The sequence below is a fragment of the Hevea brasiliensis genome, chromosome 11 (assembly GCF_030052815.1).
Source record: "Hevea brasiliensis isolate MT/VB/25A 57/8 chromosome 11, ASM3005281v1, whole genome shotgun sequence".
In the NCBI taxonomy this organism is placed as follows: domain Eukaryota; kingdom Viridiplantae; phylum Streptophyta; class Magnoliopsida; order Malpighiales; family Euphorbiaceae; genus Hevea; species Hevea brasiliensis.
The window spans coordinates 6937267-6963626 of record NC_079503.1 but is presented as its reverse complement, the minus strand read 5'-3'; the positions used below and the strand labels follow the sequence as shown (position 1 = coordinate 6963626).

General features: G+C 36.6%; 3 protein-coding genes across 6 annotated transcripts; 2 read left to right on the top strand and 1 right to left on the bottom strand.

Annotated features, from left to right (window-relative positions):
* The first annotated feature begins 261 nt into the window (after positions 1-261).
* LOC110632571 (pollen receptor-like kinase 3) lies at positions 262-3235 on the top strand. The gene is made up of 2 exons (XM_021780838.2): positions 262-2039; positions 2129-3235. The coding sequence occupies exons 1-2, from the start codon at positions 740-742 to the stop codon at positions 2713-2715; spliced, it is 1887 nt and encodes a 628-aa protein (XP_021636530.1). The 5' UTR covers positions 262-739; the 3' UTR covers positions 2716-3235.
* A 623-nt stretch (positions 3236-3858) lies between these two features.
* On the top strand, positions 3859-6467 carry LOC110632578 (uncharacterized). 3 transcript variants are annotated; one of them, XM_058129781.1, is made up of 6 exons: positions 3861-4318; positions 4470-4571; positions 5225-5386; positions 5480-5651; positions 5992-6065; positions 6160-6467. In XM_058129781.1, the coding sequence occupies exons 1-6, from the start codon at positions 3953-3955 to the stop codon at positions 6238-6240; spliced, it is 957 nt and encodes a 318-aa protein (XP_057985764.1). In that variant the 5' UTR covers positions 3861-3952; the 3' UTR covers positions 6241-6467. The 3 variants fall into 3 exon arrangements, with proteins under 3 accessions (XP_057985765.1, XP_057985764.1, XP_021636540.2); XM_058129782.1 differs by lacking the exon at positions 5225-5386 and having other exon boundaries at positions 3859-4318; XM_021780848.2 differs by lacking the exon at positions 4470-4571 and having other exon boundaries at positions 3862-4318.
* Positions 6468-9640: 3173 nt separating this feature from the next.
* Positions 9641-11229, bottom strand: LOC110632579 (protein DEEPER ROOTING 1). Of its 2 annotated transcripts, XR_009141334.1 has the most exons (6): positions 11002-11229; positions 10839-10911; positions 10183-10679; positions 9928-10096; positions 9730-9825; positions 9641-9687 (listed from the first exon to the last, which is right to left on the bottom strand). XR_009141334.1 is itself a non-coding variant. In XM_021780850.2 (5 exons), exons 1-5 carry the CDS (start codon positions 11191-11193, stop codon positions 9806-9808), a joined length of 951 nt encoding a protein of 316 aa, XP_021636542.2. In that variant the 5' UTR covers positions 11194-11229; the 3' UTR covers positions 9641-9805. The 2 variants fall into 2 exon arrangements, 1 of the variants encoding a protein (XP_021636542.2); XM_021780850.2 differs by having other exon boundaries at positions 9641-9825.
* Positions 11230-26360: the final 15131 nt, after the last annotated feature.

The following is a 26360-nucleotide window of genomic DNA, read 5'->3' as shown; positions in this document are numbered from 1 at the left end:
AAGCAATAAAATAAGAATCCTATAAACCAGAACAATTAAAAAAAAAAAGGAATGTTGCAATCTCTAACTAGAAATCTTAACTAAAAGAGCATAACATATAGTAGAAAATTGAAAGATCCATATAAACTACATACATGATCAAAGCAAATAGAAACAAAGCAGCAATGCTTTGGCTACTATTTATTTGAACTTATTCAAGTAATTTGTTGCTCCTTGTAACCATTTTACCATTTCAGACTAGCTTAGTCATCCATGCTGAATTCTGGCAGTGAACGGCAATCATTTGCATTGGAGCTTGGCCCACGATCCATCCCCCGTTATGGACAAATATATAAATCAATTACTCAGTTTTAGGAGATTAACATGGTCAGTCCAAGAATGTGGTCAGCATTGCACACCTTATTATGACTGTTTAAAATTAGAAAAGATCTTGAATTGATTGACAGGGTCAACAGTAGTTGCACGCCTCTAGCCTATGTCTGAATCCCATAAACTCCTTCACCTTCTCTTATTGTTTATCTTCCAATTCTATTCTTAGAATCTCAGATAAACTTGCCAGCTCCATCACCAATTCTGCCTCTCAAAGAGACGCGCACGCCAACATGAAACGCCCCCTTAACCTAAAATTAAACAAAAGGAAACAAATCTTTCCCACAAAGAAAAAGACTTGGGGAACAACAAAATCTCTCCAACAGCGGCTCGTTTCTACCCGGAGCTACACCCCATTTCCGGCTTGGAGATGACCGTTGTTCGCTTTCTTGTTCTCCTCTTCCTCGTCGCACTTTCGCTCTGCAGCCTCTCATTTTCCTTATCAGAAGATGAGGCTCTTCTCAAATTTAAGAATTCTTTAACTCGGGCCGATGCCTTGAATGATTGGGTTTCAGGATCCAACCCATGTATAAGTAGATGGGTCGGTGCCATTTGCTTTGATGGTTTCGTCACAGGCCTCCATCTTTCAGACTTAGGTCTCTCAGGAACAATTGATATCGAAGCATTACAACAGCTTCGTGGCCTTAGAACCATCAGTTTTGTGAATAATTCTTTCTCGGGTCCGATCCCTAAGTTCAATAAACTTGGCGCATTGAAATCGCTCCTCTTAACCCACAATGAATTTTCTGGTGAAATACCAAATGATTTCTTCACCCCTATGTCATCTTTAAAGAAAATTTGGCTCTCTAATAATAAATTCACAGGGAAAATACCTGAGTCATTGATGCAACTAGCGCATCTCAAAGAACTGCACCTTGAATGGAACCAATTCTCTGGACCAATCCCACCATCGAAACCACCCAAGCTACTAATAGCCTCCCTGGACCTCTCACACAACAAGCTCGAAGGAGAAATTCCCTCGAGCTTTTCCACATTCGGTGCCTCTTCATTTGCAGGAAATGATGGACTATGTGGAAAACCACTTGACAAAGATTGCTCTTTAAGCCCTCCAGCAAAAGGTGTAGCAGAAACTACCACTCCTTCAGGTGGTAATTCCACAACCCTGGTTGGGATGTTGATGTTAGCAATGATAGCAGTTTTCATTTTCTTCTCAATGTGTCATGGCGGGAAGAATAAGGACGGTGATTTCAGTATGTTAGAGAAAGAGAACCTTGATGAGGGGGTGCTGCCCGTGAGCGCACACGGCTCAAGCAAGAGGCTTTCGTCAGAGAATAGTCGAAAAGGAAGTGTGTCTAGCCGAAGGCCATCCCACCAAAGCAGGCCTGCTATGGGAGATTTGATAATGATAAACGACGAAAAGGGTAGCTTTGGGTTGCCTGATTTGATGAAGGCAGCAGCAGAAGTTCTTGGAAATGGCGGGTTGGGGTCTGCTTATAAGGCCACGATGACGAGTGGATTGTCGGTAGTAGTAAAAAGGATAAGGGAGATGAATATGTTGGGAAGAGATTTATTTGATGCTGAAATGAGGCGGTTTGGGAGGATAAGGCACAAAAACATTTTGACTCCATTGGCATACCATTTCAGGAAGGAGGAGAAGCTTATGGTGTCAGAGCACATGCCCAAAGGCAGCTTGTTGTACGTCTTGCATGGTATGACATTGATTTTACTAGTTTGAAGAATACAATGTATTATTTTGTGGATGAACCATGGTTAAATTAAAGTGATTCTTATATTTCAGGTGATCGTGGAATTTGTCATGCTGAACTCAATTGGGCAACCCGTCTAAAGATAATCAAAGGAATTGCAAGTGGATTGGGTTTTCTGTATTCGGAGTATCCAACCTATAACCTTCCCCATGGGAATCTGAAGTCCAGCAATGTTCTTTTAAGTGAAACTTACGAGCCACTTCTGTGTGACTATGCCCTCGATCCACTAACCAATCCCAACCATTCTGCAGAGGCAATGTTTGCGTATAAATCCCCTGAATATATAGAAAAACGTCAGGTTTCTCCCAAGTCAGATGTATATTGTTTCGGGATCATCATTCTAGAAGTCGTCACTGGAAAATTTCCTTCTCAGTATCTTAGCAACAATATTAGCAACGCAATGGGAGGGACAGATGTTGTACAATGGGTACTCCAAGCAACATCGGAAGGGAAAGAGCAAGAATTGATCGATCCTGAGATAGCAAAAAATAGCAGTAAAGATTCAGTTGATCAGATGGTGCAACTGCTTCGAATTGGGGCTACTTGCGTGGAAAGTAATACAGCGCAACGGATAGAGATGAGCGAAGCAATTAGGAGGATAGAGGAAATACAGGTTTGAGGAATTTGATCATACGATTATAGGTTAATGCAAGTTGCTTAATTTGTTAGGTAAAGAACACGCGTTGAGGGAGGTTGTCAGCTTCCAAGTCCATGCCTTCATTCACAATCAAACATGGATGACAAGCTCAAGAGAAATTAAAGATGATAAGTTGAGGAAAGGGATTCCTAGCATTGCCTTTGCTTACCATTTTCTCGAGAAAAAATACACTAGAATTTGTAAGACAAATTTTGGTTGTGACTTGGCGGCCGCCCAACATCTCCCAAAAATGTACATTAAAAGGATTTAAGACAACACTTCTTCATACAGATTCAATCACTCTGGAATTAATGGTTAGGACTTAGGGGGAAAATTATAGTCTCCGCCTTAATGGCTATTTTTTTTAATTTTATTTTAGAATTTTTGGAAGGCAGTTTTCCTGTTGTATAAAAACTTTTTTTCTTTTCCTGCTTTTCCTCCTCACCATGTAAATTTCATATTTGATGTTGCAAGAATTGACTCAAAGCTTTGGCTTTTATTCTGAAAAGTGAAAACTGCATGCTCCTGTCCTGCAAAATGACGTTTTTAACTAGGAAGTTATTACATAAACCTAGTGTACCAGGTTGCAAGGATGAGTTAGTGCTCTCAGCATGAGATTATGATAAAAAAAAAAAAAAATATAAAGAACTCGACTTTTAAAGAAATTTCTCAAATAATTATTAATGTGCTAATATGTTATAATTTTAGTATTTTAGAATATTATCATATTTTTATAATAAATTATTAGATATATTTGATATATATATATACTTTCACTAATGAAATAGTGAGTTATATTTTTTTATTTTTATTATATAATTATTTTTATATAAACATATGATGTACTATTTGTTAGTACACTCAATAAAGTTTATAATTTGCCAATTTTTACCGATTGGTACACTAGGTTTACGGTATAATTTTCAAGCCTATCACAGAAAGTAAAAAATAAACCAAGTCAGACCTTATAAGAAACGGCAACGTTTGATTGGGGGCGCAATTACTTTGGACCTTTGCTGTTGCCCCGTGAGTGGAAGTTTTCTGAATAGTCTGTTATCGAACGACGTACCGTTTGCTCGTAGTCATGTCCCATCCTTTGTTGCGAACCACCTGCCCACCGCTTAACTCTCGATGTTTATTGCTAATGACACGTGGACTCGTACAATTCCCTCTCTTTCCCGAGAACTCACTTCTGCAAACGGAGTAGTGACAATTAAAGATGTATAGAACGGCCGCTAAACGGTTACTTTCCGGCACAACCGTGGTTAAGAGTAGCGACGCTCGCTTCAGACTCCGTAATCTCCAAACAATCGTTACCAGTACTGGAATTTGCACCTCGGCAAATCCTCAATCAATCTCCAATCAAAACCCTAATAATCAAAATCAAATCCCACGTACCAAACCTAACCAATCAGATTCAAACGCGTCATCATCTCCAACGTCGTCGTCTTCAAGTGGGCCAACATCATTCACGGCTGACGAGGCTCGACGCCGTCACCACCACCACCACGACGAGAGGCGGATACCGAGAGTTAAGTACCAAGATGAGCAAGCTCGCGTGCTTCATGCTTCCCTTCGCCACGTGGTCTGTATCGCTCAAAATTCCAGCTCTCTTTCAAATTTGTTTAAGTTGATTGATAGCTGTTGAGATACGAAATAAAATTTATTTATTTATTTAATGTGTGTTTAAAGAGGTGATTACAAAAAAGGGTCTTAATTGAGTGTTTCTGGTGAAGTTGGGATGGAGTGAAGAAGCCATGATTGCTGGTGCAAGAGACGCCGGTGTCTCCCCTGCTATCGTGGGATCTTTTCCTAGAAAAGATGCCGCGCTAGTCGAGGTATGGTTTTCCCCCTTATTGTGATGCTGGCTTCTTCTTCACCTCCACTTTCTTATCTTCAGAATAGGGATTTGCGATGTTATTTTACGTTGCATTTATTCTTCTGAACTTAATCATTGTTGGTAGTTCTGATATGCTATTGACTTGATACTTCATACTTTGCTATAATTTCTTGGATTGGATGGCCATTTCTGTTGTTGTGTAGCCTTGATTTGGAAACCCGCTCCACTTCCACCACTCAAGAGTGATAGCCCAAGAACTGTCTCATCAAGAATCTTGATGTGTCTACAATGTAATCATTTTTTAAGGGAAAAAAGGGTACGGCTTTTGTGAGTTGATATGTTTGCATGTCTTGTGCATCTGATTATGGTTCATTTGTTTAGGAGAGTTTTGACTCTCTGTCAGATGCTCCTTGTGCTGTCTAGTTGTGTCTCAAATGCTGGAAAATTAGAAATCACAGTGAGAGAGAGAGAGAGAGAGAATAAAAATGCTGTCCCCATTTTGTTTTTGGTCATCTTGTGCGAAGTATTTGTGGCATCCATTTGAACTTTCTTTTCACTAATGCTCAGTTTTGTTCAGCATCTGAATGCCCACACTCTGTATGCATGCATCAAGAGTTTGATAATAACTAGCATTATTTTTTCTTTTTTCAGTTTTTTATGGATGAGTGCTTACAAAAGCTTATTGATCGAATTGACTCTGGCGAGGAGTTACAAAACTTGGCACCTAGTGAGCGCATCTCAAAGCTTGTTAGGATTCGCCTAGAAATGCAAGCTCCCTACATTTCAAAATGGCCCCAAGCACTGAGCATCCAAGTGCCATTCTTTGTTCCCTTTCTTGTTAAATTGCTAACTTACATTTGTGAAGATGAAATTCTTAACACCTATAATGTATGACTTTCTTCACAGGCACACCCATCAAATATTCCAACAAGTTTTAAGCAGCGTGCAATACTGCTTGATGAGATCTGGCACACTGCTGGTGATGAGGGCTCTGATATCAATTGGTATGTAAAGCGCACTGTTGTGGGAGGGATATACCCAACAACTGAGATTTACATGCTGACCGATAGTTCCACAGGTTTATTTTCCTGAACTTATCTCTTTATTAGCTTTAATTGAAACACAAGTCACTTTTCTCCTCTTGACATATAGTGGGGGTTTCTAATATTATTTTGATTGGTCGTGTAATTGCTTCCCTCCCCTCTGGCCATCGTTGAGTTTGAGTTAGATTTTTTCGCCTAATTGAAGAATTGTATTGAGAAGATGGTACCAAAAGATCTCTTCGTTGTTAGTTTCATTCAAATGGCCTGCTACATCATCCCTGTGACATAAGCAATTATTTGGTTGATTTTCCCTTCTTTATGTGGAGATAATTACAAATGATAAACATCTCATCAACTGACCTCATTCACTAGCAGATTTTCGTGATACATGGTCTTTCTTGGATGATCGAGTGAAAGATGCCTTTTATTTCAAGAAGACAATTCAAGAGGTAGTCTAACTCGGTCTTCCTTGCTGTTTTAGGTTGAGTTATTTTGTCAATTACAGCCTTTTTAAGAGGCAATGTCGCTGTGACCATATTGCAGGCACAGTACTTGGCTGAAGCTGTTGGTGCTGGAATGGGGAATTCTTTGCAAGGATTTGTGAAGAGAGTTTTTCAGGGCTGAATCTATGTTTCGGAGGCTAACATTTTCCTTTGGCCAGTCTCATGATTTGGAAATTCTTTGCATAATTGCTTTTGATGGGGATTAAAACTAGGAGGGGATGCCTTTAAGTTGCAGTACTTTTCCTGGTGTTGCAAGTATTTTAAATGTTTGAGGTCCAAGTTCACATAGGCATTATTTGGAATAAATTTTTTACAAGAAAAGAATTCAATTGAATTCTTACACAATTATATTTGGCTTTTATTTATTTGAAAATGGTTTTTTTTTTAAATAAAAAAATTGAATTCTTTCATTTCAAATATAAAAATGACCATAAATAAATCAATGAAATTGAATTCTTATAAAATTCTAGATTGCAAACAGGAGGATAAAGTTTTTCTCTGAAATTCTCCACTGTTAAACATGATACTGTTTTGGCAAATTAATCGTGTTTTATTTTCTTTTTTCCATTGATGGTGTTATCTTCCATCTATTGAGGTTTTAAATCAAAATAAGCTAGCTTAGAATATTCGTATTTTATTTGCATGGAACTGCATACAAGGAAGCGATTGAATGATAATGAAAGTAATGAAATGGATGTACCAAAATTTCATTGTCATTGCATCTGGAAAGTTGCAATCTTTCAAAAGGTTATGGTGTGCAGCTTGACTTACCGACTGCCTTATAGATAATCAAATTAGCGATGCTGAGAAGGAAATTCAGAGAAGATGATTGGTGCCTAGCAGTCGTCCGCAGCAGAATACGCTGGATGATGGTGCCCAGTTAATGGTTGTGCCAAATAAGGATGCTGAGAAGGAAATTCTGCCAACAATTTTGGGCTTGAGTTTTGTTTCATGAACTGGCTGCTCTAGAGTTTTGATCTGCAGCCAAGCCCAAGACTTCTATTATTGCATAACAAGATTCATAAAATAAATTGATGCTAATTTCTTGTGCAGTTTATCTTATGTGTCCACTCATGAAAATAGAATAATAACTTTCATATATTTAAAAAAAAAAACTTTCATATATAATTGAAATGTGAGATTTTTTTATTTCATTTAAATTAAGTAATTAATAAATTAAAAATTTTATTTTAATATTCTCAAAACCTCCCACTGTTTATGTATTAGTTTTAGTTTTGCCCCAGCAAAGTCGAGCGTCTATCTCCGCCACTGATTCCAATAGGAGATAACTTCAGTGTTCGATTAAAGTTGGATGTTTAATAATCCATTTCAAATTGTTATCAGGAAGTGAATATTAACGATAAATAATCTCATAGCAAATCCAAAATCTGATTCTATATTCCAACATGTCAGTATTATACCAAAGTGAAATTCCAGTGTTCCTGATTTTCAATGCCCTCAATTAGTACAAGCTGAAGCTGTTATTTTACCCTTTTATCTTATTTCTAATGGATCATATGTGCACTTTTAGGTTTTGGAATTGAATGAGAGAGATGATTTAATAGGAGACAATCAGCAATAGCAATACACTGTGCCTCCAAATGTGTGGCGCATTCTCCCACATTGACCTAATGCATTCATGATAAATAATCTTTGAGTGTATGGATATTCAGATAATATTGTTGCAAGGCTGCTGAGCAAGAAGCACAGAAAAGAGCCCAGGTCAAGGAAACTCTCCAACTCAGGTTCAGAATGAGTTCGCCGATGTTGGCTCGCCTCCCCCTCTAAATAGGCCTTCAAATCTACCGCCGGTCTTTGCTACTTCTGAGAATGTTTCATCTGGGCAACTGATCTCTAGGGGCGCTCAACTGCTATCAAGGTCTCTGGAGAGAAACCGGTTCGTGAAGAGTAATATCGACTTTGCAAGGGTCATTGCCTCTACCATTTGCTTCCCAAAAGACTGAGCTTGGATGGGTAGGAAAAGTATTGATGATCTCCTCAACCTGTTTATGAGCCTGAGCTTGGAGGCAGTTGCCACCCAACACATGGTGAAGGAAAAGGTTAACTTCCTTAGGCGGGAGATGTTGAAGGCGATCAATGAGGCCGTAACTTGCAAGATCAATCTGACAGTTGCCAGTGCCTGGGTGTAGGAGCTTGAGTAACAAGTGCGATCTTCTGAGGAGCTCGTGGCTCGGCTGCAGAAGGAACTAGAGGATGCCAAGGCGAGCCAGGCTGTTGACTTGGCTAAGTTTTCTGCAGAGCTTAAGGCAAAGGAGAATGAGGCTATTGAGAAAGAAGCCAATGCCTATGTGCAAGCCCACAACGACCTACTTGCCGAGTTGCTGAAGCGATACCCTAATGAAGACTTCTCATGGCTCGAGAAACTAGCCCCGAGTGTTGGAGTTGAAAGTGAAAGTGAGGGGGAGGGTGATAGTGCCAACTGCCCGCTGAATAGTTGTACTTATTTGACATAATAAAGTTAGTCCTTTTTTGCTAACTAAGAATTTTACTTTTTTCAATTTTTCCTAGAATGAAATTAAGTATTCATAAAGTTGATGGTCAAAGTTAAAATCAAGTGACTAATTAAAAATGAAATTGAAATTCAATTAAAAACTTAAATAAAATTAGAATTAAAGTAAAGATGAAAACTACAACTTGGTCAATAAAACAATACATTCCATATATTTTATTTATTATTACTCGTATAGAAGACCAGACAAAATATATGTCTAACAATCTGTTGACCCGGACAAAATATGGTGTCTATAAATATAATTAATTGATACAAGAGATGATGTAATTAATGCTAGAGCTAGATAAAATTATGAAATAAGAAGATCAATAACGTTAAATTTGAAGCAAGAATTAATTTTAATTTTCTGTTGGTATTTCGTTCAATTTGGGTAAAATTTAATATTTGCTCATCTATGCAAATTTAGTGAAGTACTTCTAATAATGCAAATACAAGGAGATAGAAAACACAAGGAGGTTTGTCAATTGTGGATGGATACATGCTCTCCCACATGCCAAAACATCTGTAAAAGAAAACCATCACATTGTTAGTGGATTATAGATATGATCCATCCAAGATCAGAAGTCAAGATGAGCAGTAGCAGTAGTGTCCCATTTCGGTTGGAAGTTCTTACATGGACTTGGTCCTTGCAAATTTGTCGTTTTCTTTTAAATGGAAGTGTAGAAGAAGTCTACGTGAGATGTGCCTTGAAATTACGGAAAATGAAAAGGGTAGATATAAAACTAACCTAATTACGGAAAATGAAAGAAAAGAAGAGAAAAAGGAGAGAAGTGGAGGATTTCCTTGTGCTAGCCAGCACCATACAACCAACCAATGGTTAAAAAAAAAAATCATTGCACAAATCATTGGACTATCTATATATATAGATCATCCCTGGAATTATTCATGAAGAATGCAGACAGCTTTCGTTTCTATGATTAATTATTTTCAATATTTCATCTCAGTGCATCCAAAGCTCATCAGAAGCACACGTTTTTCTGCACAATAGTTAGCTAAATAAAAATTGGATCAAAATATTATTATTATTATTATTATTATTATTATTATTATTATTATTATTATTATTATTATTATTATCAGGAACTGGACAATTAAGAAACAAAAATACATCTGTAATACCATATATCTTCGCAGCTTGGCAGAGATAATTAAATTATATCTCCAACACTATATCTGCAATTCAAAAATGGTGCCAATGAACGTCAGATAAGTAATTATATATTTATAATAAGAACTTTCTGAATGTATATGAACCCTCGGCCCATATATACTTACATTCAGAATCTGTCTTGACCCATTTACTTCCCTTATCATCCTTGTGATTTCTGTCATCCTCACGGTCGACAGACCTGGGCTTGTGTTTATTGTCCAAGTATTTCTTGGCAGACGAATTTGAACTTGGATTTTGGGGATATACCTTCTTGTGAAGTATTGCCCTCAACATCTGCATACAAGTCCATATTGAGTGAGAAAACCTATGTGTATTTTATGTACTTTAGACAATTCACGTATGCGTTTACATGTATCTACCTTTTCCATTCTGGACTCAGGAACCTGATCTCTTAGGCTAGGGGTAGGTGTAAATCCACCTCTGCAAACGAGCATCTTCTTCAGAAGAAATGACAAGGATTTTCTTTTAATTGCACTGCCTGTATTATCCACACTACATATTCCTCTCCCTCTGCCAAGAATTGCAATGCTGCTGCCTTGAAAGTGGCAATCTTTGTCATCTTCCTCCGAGCTGGGATTTCCATTGAGAAGCTTACCTACTGCGAGCTTCTCAGTATCTGATTCTGTATCACCAGAGGTTGATCCATCTTGTTTATGCAACAACGAGTTTAGCTCATTTTGAAGTTTTTCAACTTCTTCAAGTGTAAGTTGTTGCAGATGATCTTGGGATAGATTTTCTTGAAAATAGTTAAGCTTGGAATCTTCTTTCGTGCCATTGTTTCCAAATGTACCGATTGCCAGCAATCCATGAGGCCAATCACTGAATTCTTGGTCCCGAGGTTCCTGCTGTGTATGGTCTGTTGGAATTGACATGAAATCATTCAAGTTTTACAGAGTCATTTTCCATATTCACACGAATTTACTAATGAACTAATCCATTAACATATGCTAATTAGTAAAGAATAAGAAGTCCGGCGTATATAGAAGTTAAAGAAAAAGGGCCAAAGAGAGCTTACGATTAACTGAAATAGAGTTAAGTTTCTTGGCGGCATGTCTGCCATGAAGTTTGTTTTGCATCCAACCGAATATCTGCAATTATTGGAGACATAATTAATAAATTAATTAACTAATTATCTCAGTTGAAAATGTAAAGACAGAGGGGACAGTCGTTTCTCTTACCTTCATTAGGAGAAGTCTTGTATTTAGATTTAAGAGCCAAAACAGGTGGGTGTTGGTGATGGTGGGCTTACAGAAATCCAGTGTTCTTTCTGTAACAGATCCCAGAAGCCAGTAAGAACTTAGCTGCATTGGGTTATATAAAGTTAAGGCTTTGATAAATTCCGTAGACAAGCTAGTAAGTGCCAATGCCATTGGTTCAAGTTCCCAAAACACTTGACTTTTGCCGCTTCTCTCTCTCTCTCTCTCTCTCTCTCCCTCATCTATTTGTCACCTTGCTCCAACTACTACTAATGTCTTTTTCCTTCTATTTTTCTCGCACGCATTTTTCTTATATTTACATTCCCAGCGACTCCATGTCCATACATGGGATAGTCCATTACATTATATATATATATATATATATATATATATATATATATATATATATATATATAGTTTTCAATTGCTTGATTTAGAGGGTAAGAGAGATTCATTCAATCTGAAAATACTTAAGTTCAAACTCTATTACCCATCATTTGGTGTGATGATATACGCATGTATTCAATTAAATCCATTTCCTATCTTAAACTTTGATTTCTCTTTTCGATGTAGGTGGGTGAAGATTTTCTAAATATGTGTGTGGATGTGAAAGGTAATGTGTTATTTATCAGATACATAATCGACCTATATCCCTTTCTATTTAAAAAAATATACAGTACTAGAAAGAAGGGAACATTTAGAGTCGCTATCTTAGTAAGAAACTACTTATAGTTTGGTGAGTTTTTTACAGGTGGTCCAGTGAAACGAAAATTAACTTGACCTTCTTGAATAGGTATAAATATTGTTTTAGTAGAACGAACCACTAAATATCCTATCTTTTCTTGGAAATTAGCGTACACAGATTAGATTACATCGCCCCGACATCCGAAAAAAAGAGTAGTTAGTGACAAGGAGGAGATGTAATAGAAAAAATGAAAAGGTGAAGAGCCAGCCTGCAGAGAAGGGAGATAATAGACCATGTTCCCGTGGGGATGTCCCTTACTAACCGGACCACCGGCCAGCTCTCTCACCACAACCACAAATAAACTCTAATTTCTAGCACCACCTTCTTCATTACCACCTCACAGTTGTGCAGAGATATCTGTGGCTCCTGATAGTTTGAGCCCACCAAAAATCCCCCTTCTGCTTGTGAATAAAGAGCTAGATGGCATGGAAAAGTTCTTGTATGAATGAGATCGGGGAGGAAGAAATGCTTTTGCATAAGATAGGTACTAAAATAATTCTAGATGATTATCCCTAGCTAGCTATTATTAACTTCTAAGTAATTAGGCACAATTCCATCAAGGGAAAGATTCCAAATTCTGCTCCATTCAATTCCAAATAACTTGAACTTAATTAATTCCTGTAAAGATATTACTAACCTGCAAGATTTGCACTCTTTTGTAAGCAATATTCAACTTTGGAATTGGAACTAATTTATTAGGCTAAAAGATTCTCAGAAATCAATTTTTACAGTTAAAAAAAAGTGAGCTTTGTAACATTTAAGGGTGACAAAAATCCTGAATCTAGCATCAGATCTAGTATGCTCAAAAATAAGATCTAGTTGTTCACAATCCTATACTAATGTGTTAAATTCCCATTTGGCATATTAATTAAAGATGCAAATCCCTGAATTGAGGATGATGGAACTCATGCTAGAATAACAAATCCCAATTATCAAGTTGATAAATTGGAAACAGTTCCAGCTTAAATTCCAGGATCAATAAAATAATATAAATCCTGCTTAGTTCTATAAATTTTATATAAATATTTATATCAAAATTCATATATATTTACTATTTAAATTATGTGAACAAAATTATTAAATTTATTTTAATATAAAATTAAAAATTATATTGGACGCACTCTTAAAAAAAATTCCTACCATATTCTTCAGGTTTGCACTTTTTATATTCAACGTGAACAATCCAAATAAATAAACCAATATGTGATGAAATAGTGAATATAATTAATTCTTCCCATAACTCATTCCCCATGATTCCATTGCCTACACGGAGTACCAACCCCTGACATGTGAAGTTGTCCAATCACGTGGGGGTTTCATGGCCATGTCAGCACAAGCACGACAGGTACTCAAAGGATTGGAATATTGGGACAAGACCAACACGTGTCTCTAAGGGCTTGGTCTGACCACGACAAATTCTTCATGCTCTTCCCTCCACGCCTTGCAATTTGCATTTTTTGTTTATAACTAAATTATTTTGGAAACAGCCAATACTTCTCGGTTTAATAATTTCAATAATTTCAATTATATATATATATATATAGTTTGAATTGTAATTCTAATTATTAATTTATATATATTGCATGTTTAAGATTTTTTTTATTTACACAATTAAGTTACAATAACTAATATTCATAGCTCCCTTAGGTCCGAGGATTGAAGTCAGTGATTAATATACTTGATTTAACTTAACTCCATAAGAAGATATTTACACCTAACTCGAGATGGTACCCATTGAGATGAAGACAATCTACTATCTTATTTCATTGCACTACTAAATAGATATAATATTTAATCATCATACTAGTGTGAGGAGTCGAATCGGAATGGGATAAGGTCATCTCACTAAGTTGATCACCAGAATATCATGCTTGGTAGTAAATTAATTTTACTTTAGTGAATTACGAAATTGAAATTTAATAATTTTTTGAAATAAATTTTTTATTGAGTTTATTATTCTTTTATATGATAAGCTTTACGTAAAAGAATTCTTGCTCATATTATTTATATTTCACTCATCTTCCAATTTTAATCCTATTTATAAATAAGGTAGAAACAATCTATATGCGTACCTAATTGGATCATATATAAAAATATGCATTCGTCATACTTCTGTAGCTCTTTAGTAATTAATTATATGCTAATTTGAGCTATATATGTGCACATACGTACGTGGTCCTCGGACATTCTTGTATACAGGGAAACCCTCAAGGAACTCCTCAAAGATGAAATGGTAGGTAGATAACAGAAACCAATAATCCGTACCTCTTATTTGTGGAAAAAACCCTGCAAAAATTTGTGCATATCATCTAATGGCTTCTCTTTGGTTAACAATGACGTATAATTGGAGAAAGCATTCACTTATCAAACTTAATAATCCCAACTCCACCTCCATAATTAAAGAATATATTAAATCTTATATTGCTGAAAGTATAATGTTATCCTTCAATTCAAAAAGCATAAAGAATAGGTCTTGAATTCGAATTCTTTCATGTATTATCAATAGGGAAGGAAGAGAGCTAGTCTAACTGTTTATCTTTCTTATGAAAAATAATAATAATAATAAATAAATAAATAATAAATCTCACCGTCACTTCACCCTAACTTGAGATAAAATATAATTTTTGGGAATGTTTCTTTCATGGGAATAGTAGAATTTAAAGTTGTTTTCATGTGATATGCTTGGGAAATGGAGATGGTGGCCTTGGAGTAGCTCTGGCTAAAGTTCATCGAGATGCAAGACAATGGGAGAGCGTTTCATTAATGGCATTTTGGGGTACAAGAAACAACTTCAACAACCAAGAAAAACCTATGAAATTTCATTGCAGACAACCATGTGAATACTTTTCCAGGAGCCAACCGTTTATTGGTCTTCATTTTAGGGTTTCAAGGTTTTGGTCCATTCTATATCTGGAAACCTCCTGCCAAGTACTTCTCCAAAAATGGAAATTAACTTATATTACCCCGCCACAATACCTTGTGCATACTTAGAAATGGGCACAACAGCAGTGGCTAAAGGGCCCAAATGCCTAGCTACATGAGAGGAAAGTAATTTCCCATTTTTGCCCTGTCTTAATGGGAAATTCCCACTACTCACTTCCAGTGGACGAGATTTCCTTCCCATTCCTTCCCTTTTCATTATACTATTTTATTTTTGTTTTATAATTTTATTAAAATAAAAATATGTATATGTAGAGTAAAACATGAGAAACACTAGCAAGATTAGAGTTGAAGATCTCTGTGAAATGGAGAGTTCATAGAAAGAGATTTTTCCCCCTATTTTCTTTCTTAAAAATTAAAGATTCATTAATCATTATTATCTCCAAAATATAAAAGCTCCAGCCTCCAGCGCCACTGGTACCATTCCTGTAACACCCTCCCTGTAGCAACTCCGTACATTCTACTATTCCGGTGATCAGTGTCGGTCCAGATAGTTAGAACGTCCGGAAAAATATTTAAACTAAAGTGATGAACCATAATTAACTCAAATATTAACAAAAAAAATTTAGAAAAAATTTTAGAAATAAAATACAATCGAGTTAAATGAGCCAGTGCCTTAGCAATGGGTAACCTAGTGGGAAATTACGGTTCTTGCAACTAGGAGCCCTAGACCAGGGGAAAAATTCATAAAATAATTTTTGAGACTCCAGACAAGGGTCATTGAGGTTCCTATGGCATTAGAATGCCAAGAAAATGCTTAGAAAATTTTTCAATCGGTACAGATAATTTTAGTTTGTTAAGCCAAACGAAGGACATTTTGGTCATTTCGCCTTCAGAAGTGATTTTTTGCCTACTTGTCCAGTTAAGTAAATAATTATCACGACACAAAATGTGAATAAATATTGCTAAAAATTAAATTGCAAATGAGTAGAAAAGAAAAGAAAAGAAATGAAAGTAAATAGGATTTATTGCATATCCATGATGCAATTAAGAAAGGCCCAACCAACCAAAATGCAACAAGCTTTATTAAATCAATTAAAAGAGATAAAACTTAAGGAAAACAAATCATATTTCTTCTCCTCCTTCAGCTGGCCGAACCACACTCTCACCTCTACCATTGTTGTCCCTTCAACCAAGCTTCCTTTCCCACTTTAAACCCCCTCAAAACCCTAACTTGCCTTTATTAAAAATTATCCCTACCACTAGAGCAAGCCTTGGGCAGCAATTTGAAAGGAAGAAAGTGAAGTTTTTAAGTCTTGGAAAGTGACTAAGTGAAGGTTAGTGCCACTTTTGTTTAATTTTTCTCTTATATTCTTTGTTACAACATTAACCTAAACTAGAAAATATGAAAATGGAACAAATTGAAATTGTGGAGTTAGGGTTTGGGAGAAACCTAGGGTTTGCTCATGTGTTGGTGAATGAAAATGATGAAGAAATGAAGTGAGTTCTGCCCTGCAGGTTTAGATGTGAGTCCAGCAGGTTTGGGCAGCTATAAATAGAGTTGTAGAGGTTCAGTTGGTGCAAGGCCAATTGGACATGAAACTAGACACATAATGGCACCACTTTGGTGAAGAAACCCTGCCCATAAAACCAAATCAAGTTGGCTTAAAAATTTCTCTAATCCAGGTGACTTGCATTCTACCTGGGCAAAATGACCAAATGAACAGTTTCTATTCATTTGGTCATAACTCAGTGTAGAAAGGTCCAATTGACCTGAAATTTTACCAACAGAAAGCTGAGACATAGACCTACAACTTTTATGAAGAACACAAATCCAAATTCTGACCATAACCTAGTCAAATTGCCAACCAAACTTAGGTTACCAAATCTAGCAGAATCAGTTTTGACTAGAATTTTAGATTTTGTCCAATCCGGCCAGTTATGGTGTTTAGGCCATAACTTGAGCTACAAAACTCTAAATGGACTAATTCAAAAAAATAAATGTAACTAGACACAATAAGGAATAACTTTAATTGAAGATAGCTTTGCCAAATTCCTACTGTACAAATGACCAATGGAACAGTAAACACAAGGCTTGAAATATGAAAATTTTGAACAACTAACACTAAGCTTAGAAATGGTATTGGCAACCAATACCAACAACTTTACAATGTAAAATGTGGTATGTTGAGAGCATTAAAACCAATGTACCTATTTCCTATGCAAAATTCAACATTTTAGTTGACTAATGAAATGAATAGTAACACCTAAACTTAAATTTCAAGAATTGTAAAGTTTAAAAGTGTAACATGCCCTAGTACACTTAGCACGATTAGTTTGGATAGGTTGGCATGCCAATAGGGTTTAGTTAGCAGTACTGCACATGGTATTATATCATTCTGTGATTTTATGGGTTTTAGCCATTCTGACATTGTGTTGATATTTGGCCTTGTACCTAATGTTTATTACAGCTTATTAGCTATTCTGTTGCACATCGGGAGATACATATGTGACCGATAGTGTGACGGCCTGAGGTACTTGATACCCAATGCCAGTTTACCCATTTATGCAGTTAAGTCATCCAGTATAGGTTACTTGAGCAACCAAAAATGGAAGTGGATAAATTTAATGAAATTATGAATCTAACAAGTACAAAAAAAATAAGATTACCAATAATGATCGAAAAATTATATGCATAAGACATCGGGACATTCACTGTATATTTATTTTCTGTTATTTCTTTTTATTTTATTATTAGCACCACTAAGCATTATTGCTTAGTGCGTTGCTTTTTGTCACACGTAGGTTCTGGAAAGACCGACCGAGAGCCCAGTAGACCACATACTGGGTGAGATCTTTTGCAGCTCTGCATAGTGTCTGTGTCACCTCATCGTCATCAGTGCATTGGAAGGACACTAGGTTTTAATTTGTTATTTTGTAATTAACTTTTATTTTCTCATGTATAATTAAGACTTATGCAATGTATTTTAGTATTGATGTAAATTATGAAAATTGTGTTTATGAATGAACAAGTGAATATTTATTTATGACTTTTATATTAATTTCATATGAAATGAATGAATGAGAAATGTGAGTATATTTGAGAAATATTGAGATTTTGTTGATGAAATGGAGTTTGGGATTAATTAAAAATTTTGGAAGTGTTTTTCACAGGTTCCGAAGAACTGTTTTATCCATTTTTAGTCGGCATTCTGCTGGATTTTCTATAAAATTTGCGAAACCTCAAATAAATTATAATTTCAATAAATGACTTAAATGAATTATATTTCACAAATTGTACTTTATAACTATGATAAAAATAAATTAAGGAAGAATAAAATGATTGAGATAAAATAGGGTATTCTGGTACACTGTGTGACATATCTTACTCGGCTATACTGTAGACGGGTAAGAGGTGTCATATTTAGTGGTATCAGAGCCTAGTTTAGGCATTTCTGGGCCTAGATCGAGTCCATACCATGCATTGCATTTGTAAGAGTCGAGGTGACACTAATGCAGATCTGTTTGTCTTTGTTATTTTGAATAGGATATGGACCCTACATCACAGAGGGCAGTTAGGGAGGAAGTGGAGAGTCATGCTTCACTTGCAGCAGCTGAGACTGGGGGTAGGGGAGAACCTGCTCCGCCAGCTCCAGCAGAGCCTGCTCAGCCTCCACAGGCCATGTTCCAGCAAATGGCTAAGTTTTTCAGACAAATGGCTACGGTAATGCCACCACCACCACCACCTCCACAGCAGAAATCACATCTAGAAAGATTGAGAAAATTTGGAGCAGTGGATTTCTTTGGCAAGAGAGAAGATGATTCTGTTGCAGTCGAAAACTGGTTGAACAGAACAGGAAGGGTTTTAAAGCAACTCCACTGCACTCCAGAGTAAAACCTAAAAGCTGCTGTGTCTCTGTCGCAAGATGATGCCTACCAGTGGTGGGATACAGTGTCTAGTGAAGTGCAGCAAGAAGTTATAACTTGGGACTTCTTCTTCTCAGAATTCAAGAAGAAATATATGGGTAGTGTATACCTGGAAGAGAGAAGAAGAGAATTCATTAACTTGAGGCAGAGACAACAGACAGTGGCAGAGTATGAAAAGGAATTTGTCAGACTGAGCCGCTACAGAAGGGAGATAGTCCCTAATAAGGTCAAAAGGTGTAAGAGAGTTGAAGAGGGATTAAATGATAATATAAAGATCATGATCACTGCCTTGGGAATCACAGACTTCACCAAGTTAGTGGAAGCTGCAATAAAAGTTGAAAATATTAGAATAAGTGAATAGACCAGAAGAGAGAGACAGCAGAAGAGGGGCCTGGGTCAGTCTAGCTCATCTCCTGCACCAGGAAAGAAGTTCAAAGGTTCACCTGCACAGAGTTCAGGTCAACCACAAGGTCAGGGTCAGTCCCAGGGGCCCAGGCCACAATTCACCCCCAGGAGAGGTCAGTCCACACCATCAGTGGGCAGCTCTCTAGGGACAGGGTTCAGGGGACCAGCCCCAGAATCTTCTGCATGTCCACATTGCCTGAAGTGGCATAAAGGGGAGTGTTGGAGAGTGATTGGTGCCTGCTTAAGGTATGGGTCGACAGAGCATCAGTTGAGGAACTGTCCACGCAGAACTGCTCCAGCTGCTCCACCACAAGCAGACAGACCTGCTCCTACACCACAAAGGGGTAGGAAATCTAGAAAATTTGAGGCAGTGGGACCATCACAGAGGCTCGCATTCGAGCGATGAGAGGCACGAGGCGGACCACCTACCAGAGCCTATGCCATGAGAGTTCAGGAGGAGTAAGATGCCCCGGACGTCATCAGGGGTATGTTCTCCCTCTACAATACATCTGTGCATGCATTGGTGGATCCAGGATCCATTCATTCATACATCTGCATCAACCTACCCGTAGAAAGGGGGATACTAGTAGGGGAGAGTGACCAAGATATCCTGGTCACTAATCCATTGGACCATAGTGTAGTGGTGAACAAAGTATACAAAGGTTGCCCGTTAAAGATTCAGGGGTATGAATTCTTGGCAGACCTGATTGAGTTGCCTTTCCATGAGTTTGACGTGATTTTGGGAATGGACTGGTTGTCACGTCATTAGGCAATGGTTGATTGTAAATTGAAGAGAATTTCCTTGAAGACTCCTGAGGGTAATGAGATTACAGTTGTGGGGGAAAGGACAGATTTCTTGTCCAATGTCATCTTAGCCACAGTTGCAAGATAACTGATGAGAAAAGGCTGTGAAGCCTACCTAGTACATGTGGTGGATATTAGGCAGGCTAAGCCAGATCTGTATGACATACCACAGTAAAAGACTTCCCAGATGTGTTCCCTAAAGAATTGCCTGGCTTGCCAACAGAAATGGAAGTCGAATTTGCTATCGAGATACTGCCGGGTAAAGCATCAATCTCTATTGCTCCTTATAGGATGGCACCCACAGAATTGAAGGAACTAAAAATCCAATTACAGGAGTTGCTGGATAAGGGGTTCATACGCCCCAGTGTGTCACCATGGGGAGCTCCAGTGCTATTTGTAAAAAAGAAGGATGGGACTTTGAGGTTATGCATTGATTACCGGCAGTTGAATAAAGTGACTGTGAAGAATAAGTATCTGTTGCCTAGAATTGATGATCTGTTTAATCAGTTGAAGGGAGCAGGAGTATTTTCCAAAATTGATCAGGGTATCATCAGTTGAGAGTGAAGGATGCAGATGTGCCAAAGACTGCATTCAGGACCCGGTATGGGCATTATGAGTTCCTGGTGATGCCCTTTGGCCTAACAAATGCACCAGCAGCATTCATGGACCTTATGAACCATATCTTCCATCCATACCTAGATCGGTTCATAGTGGTCTTTATTGATGATATTTTGGTGTATTACAAGACCAGGGAAGAACATAATGAGCATTTGAGGATTGTTCTGCAAACTCTGAGAGAAAAGAAGCTGTATGCTAAGTTATCCAAGTGTGACTTCTAGTTGAAAGAAATTGCATTCCTTGGACGCATAGTGTCAGCTGATGGGATTAGAGTGGATCCACACCCCTTACCCATCTACAGTATAGCCGAGTAAGATATGTCACACAGTATACCGAAACACCCTATTTTATCTCAATTATTTTATTCTTCCTTAATTTATTTTTATCATAGTTATGAAGTACAATTTGTGAAATATAATTCATTTAAGTCATTTATTGAAATTATAATTTATTTTAGGTTTGGAAAATTTTTATAGAAAATTCGGCAGAATGCTGGCTAAAAATGGATAAAACAGTTCTTCGGAACCTGCAAAAAACACTTTCAAAATTTTTAACTAATCTCAAACTCCATTTCATCAACAAAATCTCAATATTTCTCAAATATACTCTCATTTCTCATTCATTCATTTCATGTGAAATTCATATAAAAGTCATAAATAAATATTCACTTGTTCATTCATAAACACAATTTTCATAATTTATATCAATACTAAAATACATTACATAAGTCTTAATTACACATGAGAAAATAAAAGTTAATTACAAAATACCAAATTAAAACCTAGTGTCCTACTAATGCACTGATGACGGTGAGGTGACACGGATACTATGCAGAGTTGCAGAAGATCTCACCCAGTCTATGGTCTACTGGGCTCTCGGTCGGTCTCTCCAGAACCTACGCGTGGCAAAAAGCAACGCTTTAAGCAATAATGCTTAGTGGTGCCAATAATACAATAAAAAGAAATAATAGAAAATAAATATGCAGTGCATGTCCTGATGTCTTATGCAGATAATTTTTCGATCATTATTGGTAATCTTATTTATTTTGTACTTGTTAGATTCATAATTTTATTAAATTTATCCACTTCCATTTTTGGTTGCCCAAGTAACCTATACTAGATGATTGACCGATAAACGTAACCGCACTGGGTATCAAGTACCTCGGGCTGTCACACCATCGGTCACATATGTATCTCCCGGTGTGCAACTGAACAGCTAATAAGCTGTAATAAACATTAGTTATAAGGCCAAGTATTAACACAATGTCAGAATGGCTAAAAGCCATAAAATCACAAAATGACATAATGTCACGTACAGTATTGCTAACTGAATCCTATTGGCATGCCAACCTATCCGAACTAATCTTGCTAGGTGTACTAGGGCATGTTACACTTTTAAACTTTACAATTTTTGAAATTTAAGTTTAGGCATTACTATTCATTTCATTAGTCAACTAAAATGTTGACTTTTGCATAGGCAATAGGTACATTGGTTTTAATGCTCCCAACATACTACATTTTACATTCTAATGTTGTTGGTATTGGTTGCCAATACCATTTCTAAGCTTAGTGTTACTTGTTCAAAATTTTCAGATTTCAAGCCTTGTGTTTACTATTCCATTCCATTGGTCATTTGTACAGTAGGAATTTGGCAAAGTTGTCTTCATAAAAGTTGTTTCTTATTGTGTCTAGTTACATTTCTTTTTTTGAATCACTCCATTTGGAGTTTTGTAGCTCAAGTTATGGCCTAAACACCATAACTGGCCGGATTGGATAGAATCCAAAATTCTGGGCAAAACTGGTTCTGTCAGATTTGGTAACCTAAGTTTGGTTGGCAATTTGACTAGGTTATGGTCAGAATTTGGATTTGTGTTCTTCATGAAAGTTGTCTATGTCTCAATTTTCTGCTGGTAAAATTTCATGTCGATTGGACCTTTCTACACTGAGTTTTGACCAAATGAATAGACACTGTTCATTTGGTCATTTTGCCCAGGCAGAATGCAAGTCACTCGGATTAGGACAATTTTTAAGCCAACTTGATTTGGTTTTCTGGGCAGGGTTTATTCACCAAAGTGGTGCCATTATGTGTATAATTTCATGTCCAATTAGCCTTGCACCAATTGAACCTCTACAACTCCATTTATAGTTGCCCAAACATGTTGGACTCACATCCAGACCTGCAGGGCAGCCCAGGCAACTCACCCAAATTCAAATACCAAGCCACAATTCACTTCATTTCTTCATCCAAATAGTCACTAATTGACCATTTAAACTTTTATTCACCAACACATGAGCAAACCCTAGGTTTCTCCTAAACCCTAACTCCACAATTTCAATTTGTTCCATTTATATTTTCTAGTTTAGATTAATATTGTAACAAAGAATATAAGAGAAAAATTAAATAAAAGTGGCACTAACCTTCACTTAGTCACTTTCCAAGACTTAAAAACTTCACTTTCTTCCTTTCAAATTGCTGCCTAAGGCTTGCTCTAGTGGTAGGGATAATTTTTAATGAAGGCAAGTTAGGGTTTTGAGGGGGTTTAAGGTGGGAAAGAAAGCTTGGTTGAAGGGATAACAATGATGGAGGTGAGAGTGTGGTTCGGCCAGCTGAAGGAGGAGAAGAAATCTGATTTGTTTTCCTTAGGTTTTATCTCTTTTAATTGATTTAATAAAGCTTGTTGCATTTTGATTGGTTGGGCCTTTCTTAATTGCATCATGGATATGCAATAAATCATATTTACTTTCATTTCTTTTCTTTTCTTTTCTACTCATTTGCAATTTAATTTTTAGCAATATTTATTCACATTTTGAGTCATGATAATTATTTACTTAATTGGACAAGTTGGCCAAAAATCACCTCTGAAGGCGAAATGACCAAATACTCTCCGTTTGGCTTAACAGACTAAAATTGTCTGTACCGATTGAAAAATTTTTCTAAGCATTTTCTTAGCATTCTAATGCCATAGTAACCTCAATGACCCTTCTCTGGAGTCTCCAAAATTATTTTATGAATTTTTTCCCTGGTCTAGGGCTCCTAGTTGCAAGAACCGCAACTTCCCACTGGGTTACCCATCGCTAGGGCACCGGCTCATTTAACTCGATTGTATTTTATTTCTAAAATTTTTCCTAAATTTTTGTTATTAATATTTGAGTTAATTATGGTTCATCACTTTAGTTTAACTATTTTTCTGGATGTTCTAACTATCCGGACTGACACTGGTCACCGGAATAGTAGAATGTACGGAGTTGCTACAGGGAGGGTGTTACAATTCCTATGGAAACACGAGAGGTTTGGGTATCCACTCCTATAAAGGAGTATCCAAAATGGAAAATTGAACGTTTTGTAACACCCCCGTTTGCATAGCCTGGTAGATTTCACTGTTCCGGTGACCGGTGTCTGTCCGGACAATTAAGGAGATTAGAGCCACACTTAAGACAACTTGAGAAGCCATAAACACAAATAATTAGTAATGTTTAATTAGTTAACTATAAATAAGAAAAACAGAACATAAGAAGTTAAACGAGCCAAGAGTCACAGTGATGAGTGGCCTCCTCGGGAACGACTGCGAAGTCATTTTAAACTCAAATTTCGAACCGTAAAAAGTGACGCTGCGGTCCTTAAGACCCTTATGAACATAGTGGAAAAGAGAAAATCATGAAAAAGAACTGTTAAGCCAGTCAAATAATTAGGTCAGGGAGCCGGAAGAAATATGAAATTATTTACAAACCGGGATGAACCGGCGAGGGGAAATTTGGTCAATTGACCCCGAGAGCTGACTTCTGACCTAACTGTCAAATAAAATCGGAGAAAAGAAAATTTCGGAATCGAGAATTAAATTAAAGAACTAATAGAAAAAAATAAATAAAAAAAAGAAAAAGAAGATGGGAAAAGTCAAAGGTGATGACATCATGAATGATGTCATAAACAAATTAATTAAATTATTTCTTTAAAATGGATTTTTGGTCTTCAAAAAGGGATAAGGATAAAAAGAAAACAAAAGAAAAAAAAAAGAATTTTCTTCTTCTTCCTTCCATCTTACCGCCCACCTTCTCCCTCTCATCTCTATGGAAGTCCACCATTAAAGCTTGCTTCAAGCTTTTAAACATCCATTTGATCTTACCTTACCCCAAATTCACCCATAAAAACTTGTTTTAGTCACTTGACAAGGAGATTGATCATCAAAGAAAGAAGGAAAGAGGAGAGAAACTAGAGAATTTAAATTCAAGTGAGGTAAGCACATCAATTTGTAAGTTTGAAATTTAGTAGTTGTGTTTATAGCTTGAATTACTTGTAATATGTTTAAAATGAAAAGAAATTAATTGTGGGAGGATTAAAGCGAAATTCATCCAGCTAGGGTTTTGATGTGTGTGCATGAATTTGATGGACTTAAAGGTGTGTATGAGTTTGATAGAGTTAAAGAAGCATGTATATAGGCATTGAATTGGTTAAATGCATGAAATTGATGAGTTAGGGTTTTGAATGCTAGGGTTTGGAACCAAATTTTGGAGAAATGCATAAATGATGACTTTGGTCTATTGTGAGATGAAAAATGGTCAATAATGACCAAAAGAGGTGTGTGGGAATTGTTGGAATGAAAACCAAATTCGTAGGTCCAATGGTCATGCTGCTGGCAGCATGACCAAACCCACTTTGAAGGACCAAAACTCAAATTTTATAAGTCCAATTGATATACCACCAATTGAGGATGAAAATAGACATATAAGGGCACAATTTTCATTAAGGAACCATGCCCAAAAACTGACCAAAACTTAGTGAAACAATTGACCAAAGTGAAATGAGAGCAGGCTGCCACTGCACCAAACTGACCAAATGAACAGTAACTGTTCATTTGGTCATAACTCGAGCTAGGAAGGTCAAATTGACCTGAAATTTTACCAGCAATTAGATAAGGTATAGATATAAAACTGTTATGAAGAACACCACCCCAAATTATGCCATTAACCCATTCAAATTATTGAGAAAAGTTGAGTTACCAAACCTGCAACTCTGCAGAATTTATATTGAGCAGTAATGTTTGAAGGGTTATAACTCTCTCTACAAAACTCTGATTTAGGCGATTCTTGAACCAATGGAAACCTAAGACATAGTAGAACATTTCATATGAAGAAATTTAGACCAAATTATGAACTTAACTTAATCAAATTACTGACCAAAGTTGGATCAAAATCTGCCAGAATCCAAAATCTCAGCATGAACAGTGCATGTGAACAGTAATTTTATTTTGACTATAACTTGAGCTACAAAACTCCAATTGAGGTGATCCAAAAATGAGAATACACTTAAGACAATAAGAAACATTTTCTATGAAGGAAGTTTTGCCAAATTCCAACAATAGACTGACCAATGGAATAGTGCAACTTAGAACTCCAAAACCGAAAATTGGCAATTTTGCCTAAATGACCTTAGCTTTGAGTAAATGACCAAAACCAACAAGTTTAGTGATCAAAATGTGGTATGTGGGTGAAGTTGGAGTTCCCATACCTATTAAGCCTTAGAAAGTCAACTATTTGACTTGAATAGTGTAGTGAATAGTAACCCGAAACACAAAAATTTCGAGAACGTCGAATTTAACACGTTAGAACTAGGTAAATGCGAAGCTAAAATTTATTTTGGATTTATGTTAAGTTCTAATACTGAAACATTGTAAAATTGTGTGTTTCAGTTGAAAAGAATATCAGGAAGGAACCCGAGGAACCGAGTCGAGGCTAAGGGACGACTCGTTTGAGGTTTGTGCACAACATCACTATGCTTTAAAATGTGTTGATAAAGTGAATGAAATATGTATTTTACATTTGCTTGAATTATTGAGAATTTATTTGTGATATTAATTATGATGTTTTGACTTAAATTGTTGAAAGTTATTGTGTATATTTGAAATGACAATGTTTAACAAATTGTTAAGATAAGTTTTGAAACCACAGTATCATGACCATATATTTGA

Excerpts from the sequence above, each read along its gene's own strand:
- LOC110632578 (XM_058129781.1), top strand. The coding sequence starts at position 3,953 with ATGTATAGAACGGCCGCTAAACGGTTACTTTCCGGCACAACCGTGGTT. Across the intron at positions 4,319-4,469 it reads ATGCTTCCCTTCGCCACGTG|TTGGGATGGAGTGAAGAAGC; the intron begins GTCTGTATCGCT and ends TTTCTGGTGAAG. Across the intron at positions 5,652-5,991 it reads GCTGACCGATAGTTCCACAG|ATTTTCGTGATACATGGTCT; the intron begins GTTTATTTTCCT and ends ATTCACTAGCAG.
- LOC110632579 (XM_021780850.2), bottom strand. The coding sequence starts at position 11,193 with ATGGCATTGGCACTTACTAGCTTGTCTACGGAATTTATCAAAGCCTTA. Across the intron at positions 10,680-10,838 it reads TAACTCTATTTCAGTTAATC|ACCATACACAGCAGGAACCT; the intron begins GTAAGCTCTCTT and ends CAATTCCAACAG. Across the intron at positions 10,097-10,182 it reads CTGAGTCCAGAATGGAAAAG|ATGTTGAGGGCAATACTTCA; the intron begins GTAGATACATGT and ends ACTTGTATGCAG.
- LOC110632571 (XM_021780838.2), top strand. The coding sequence starts at position 740 with ATGACCGTTGTTCGCTTTCTTGTTCTCCTCTTCCTCGTCGCACTTTCG. Across the intron at positions 2,040-2,128 it reads CTTGTTGTACGTCTTGCATG|GTGATCGTGGAATTTGTCAT; the intron begins GTATGACATTGA and ends CTTATATTTCAG.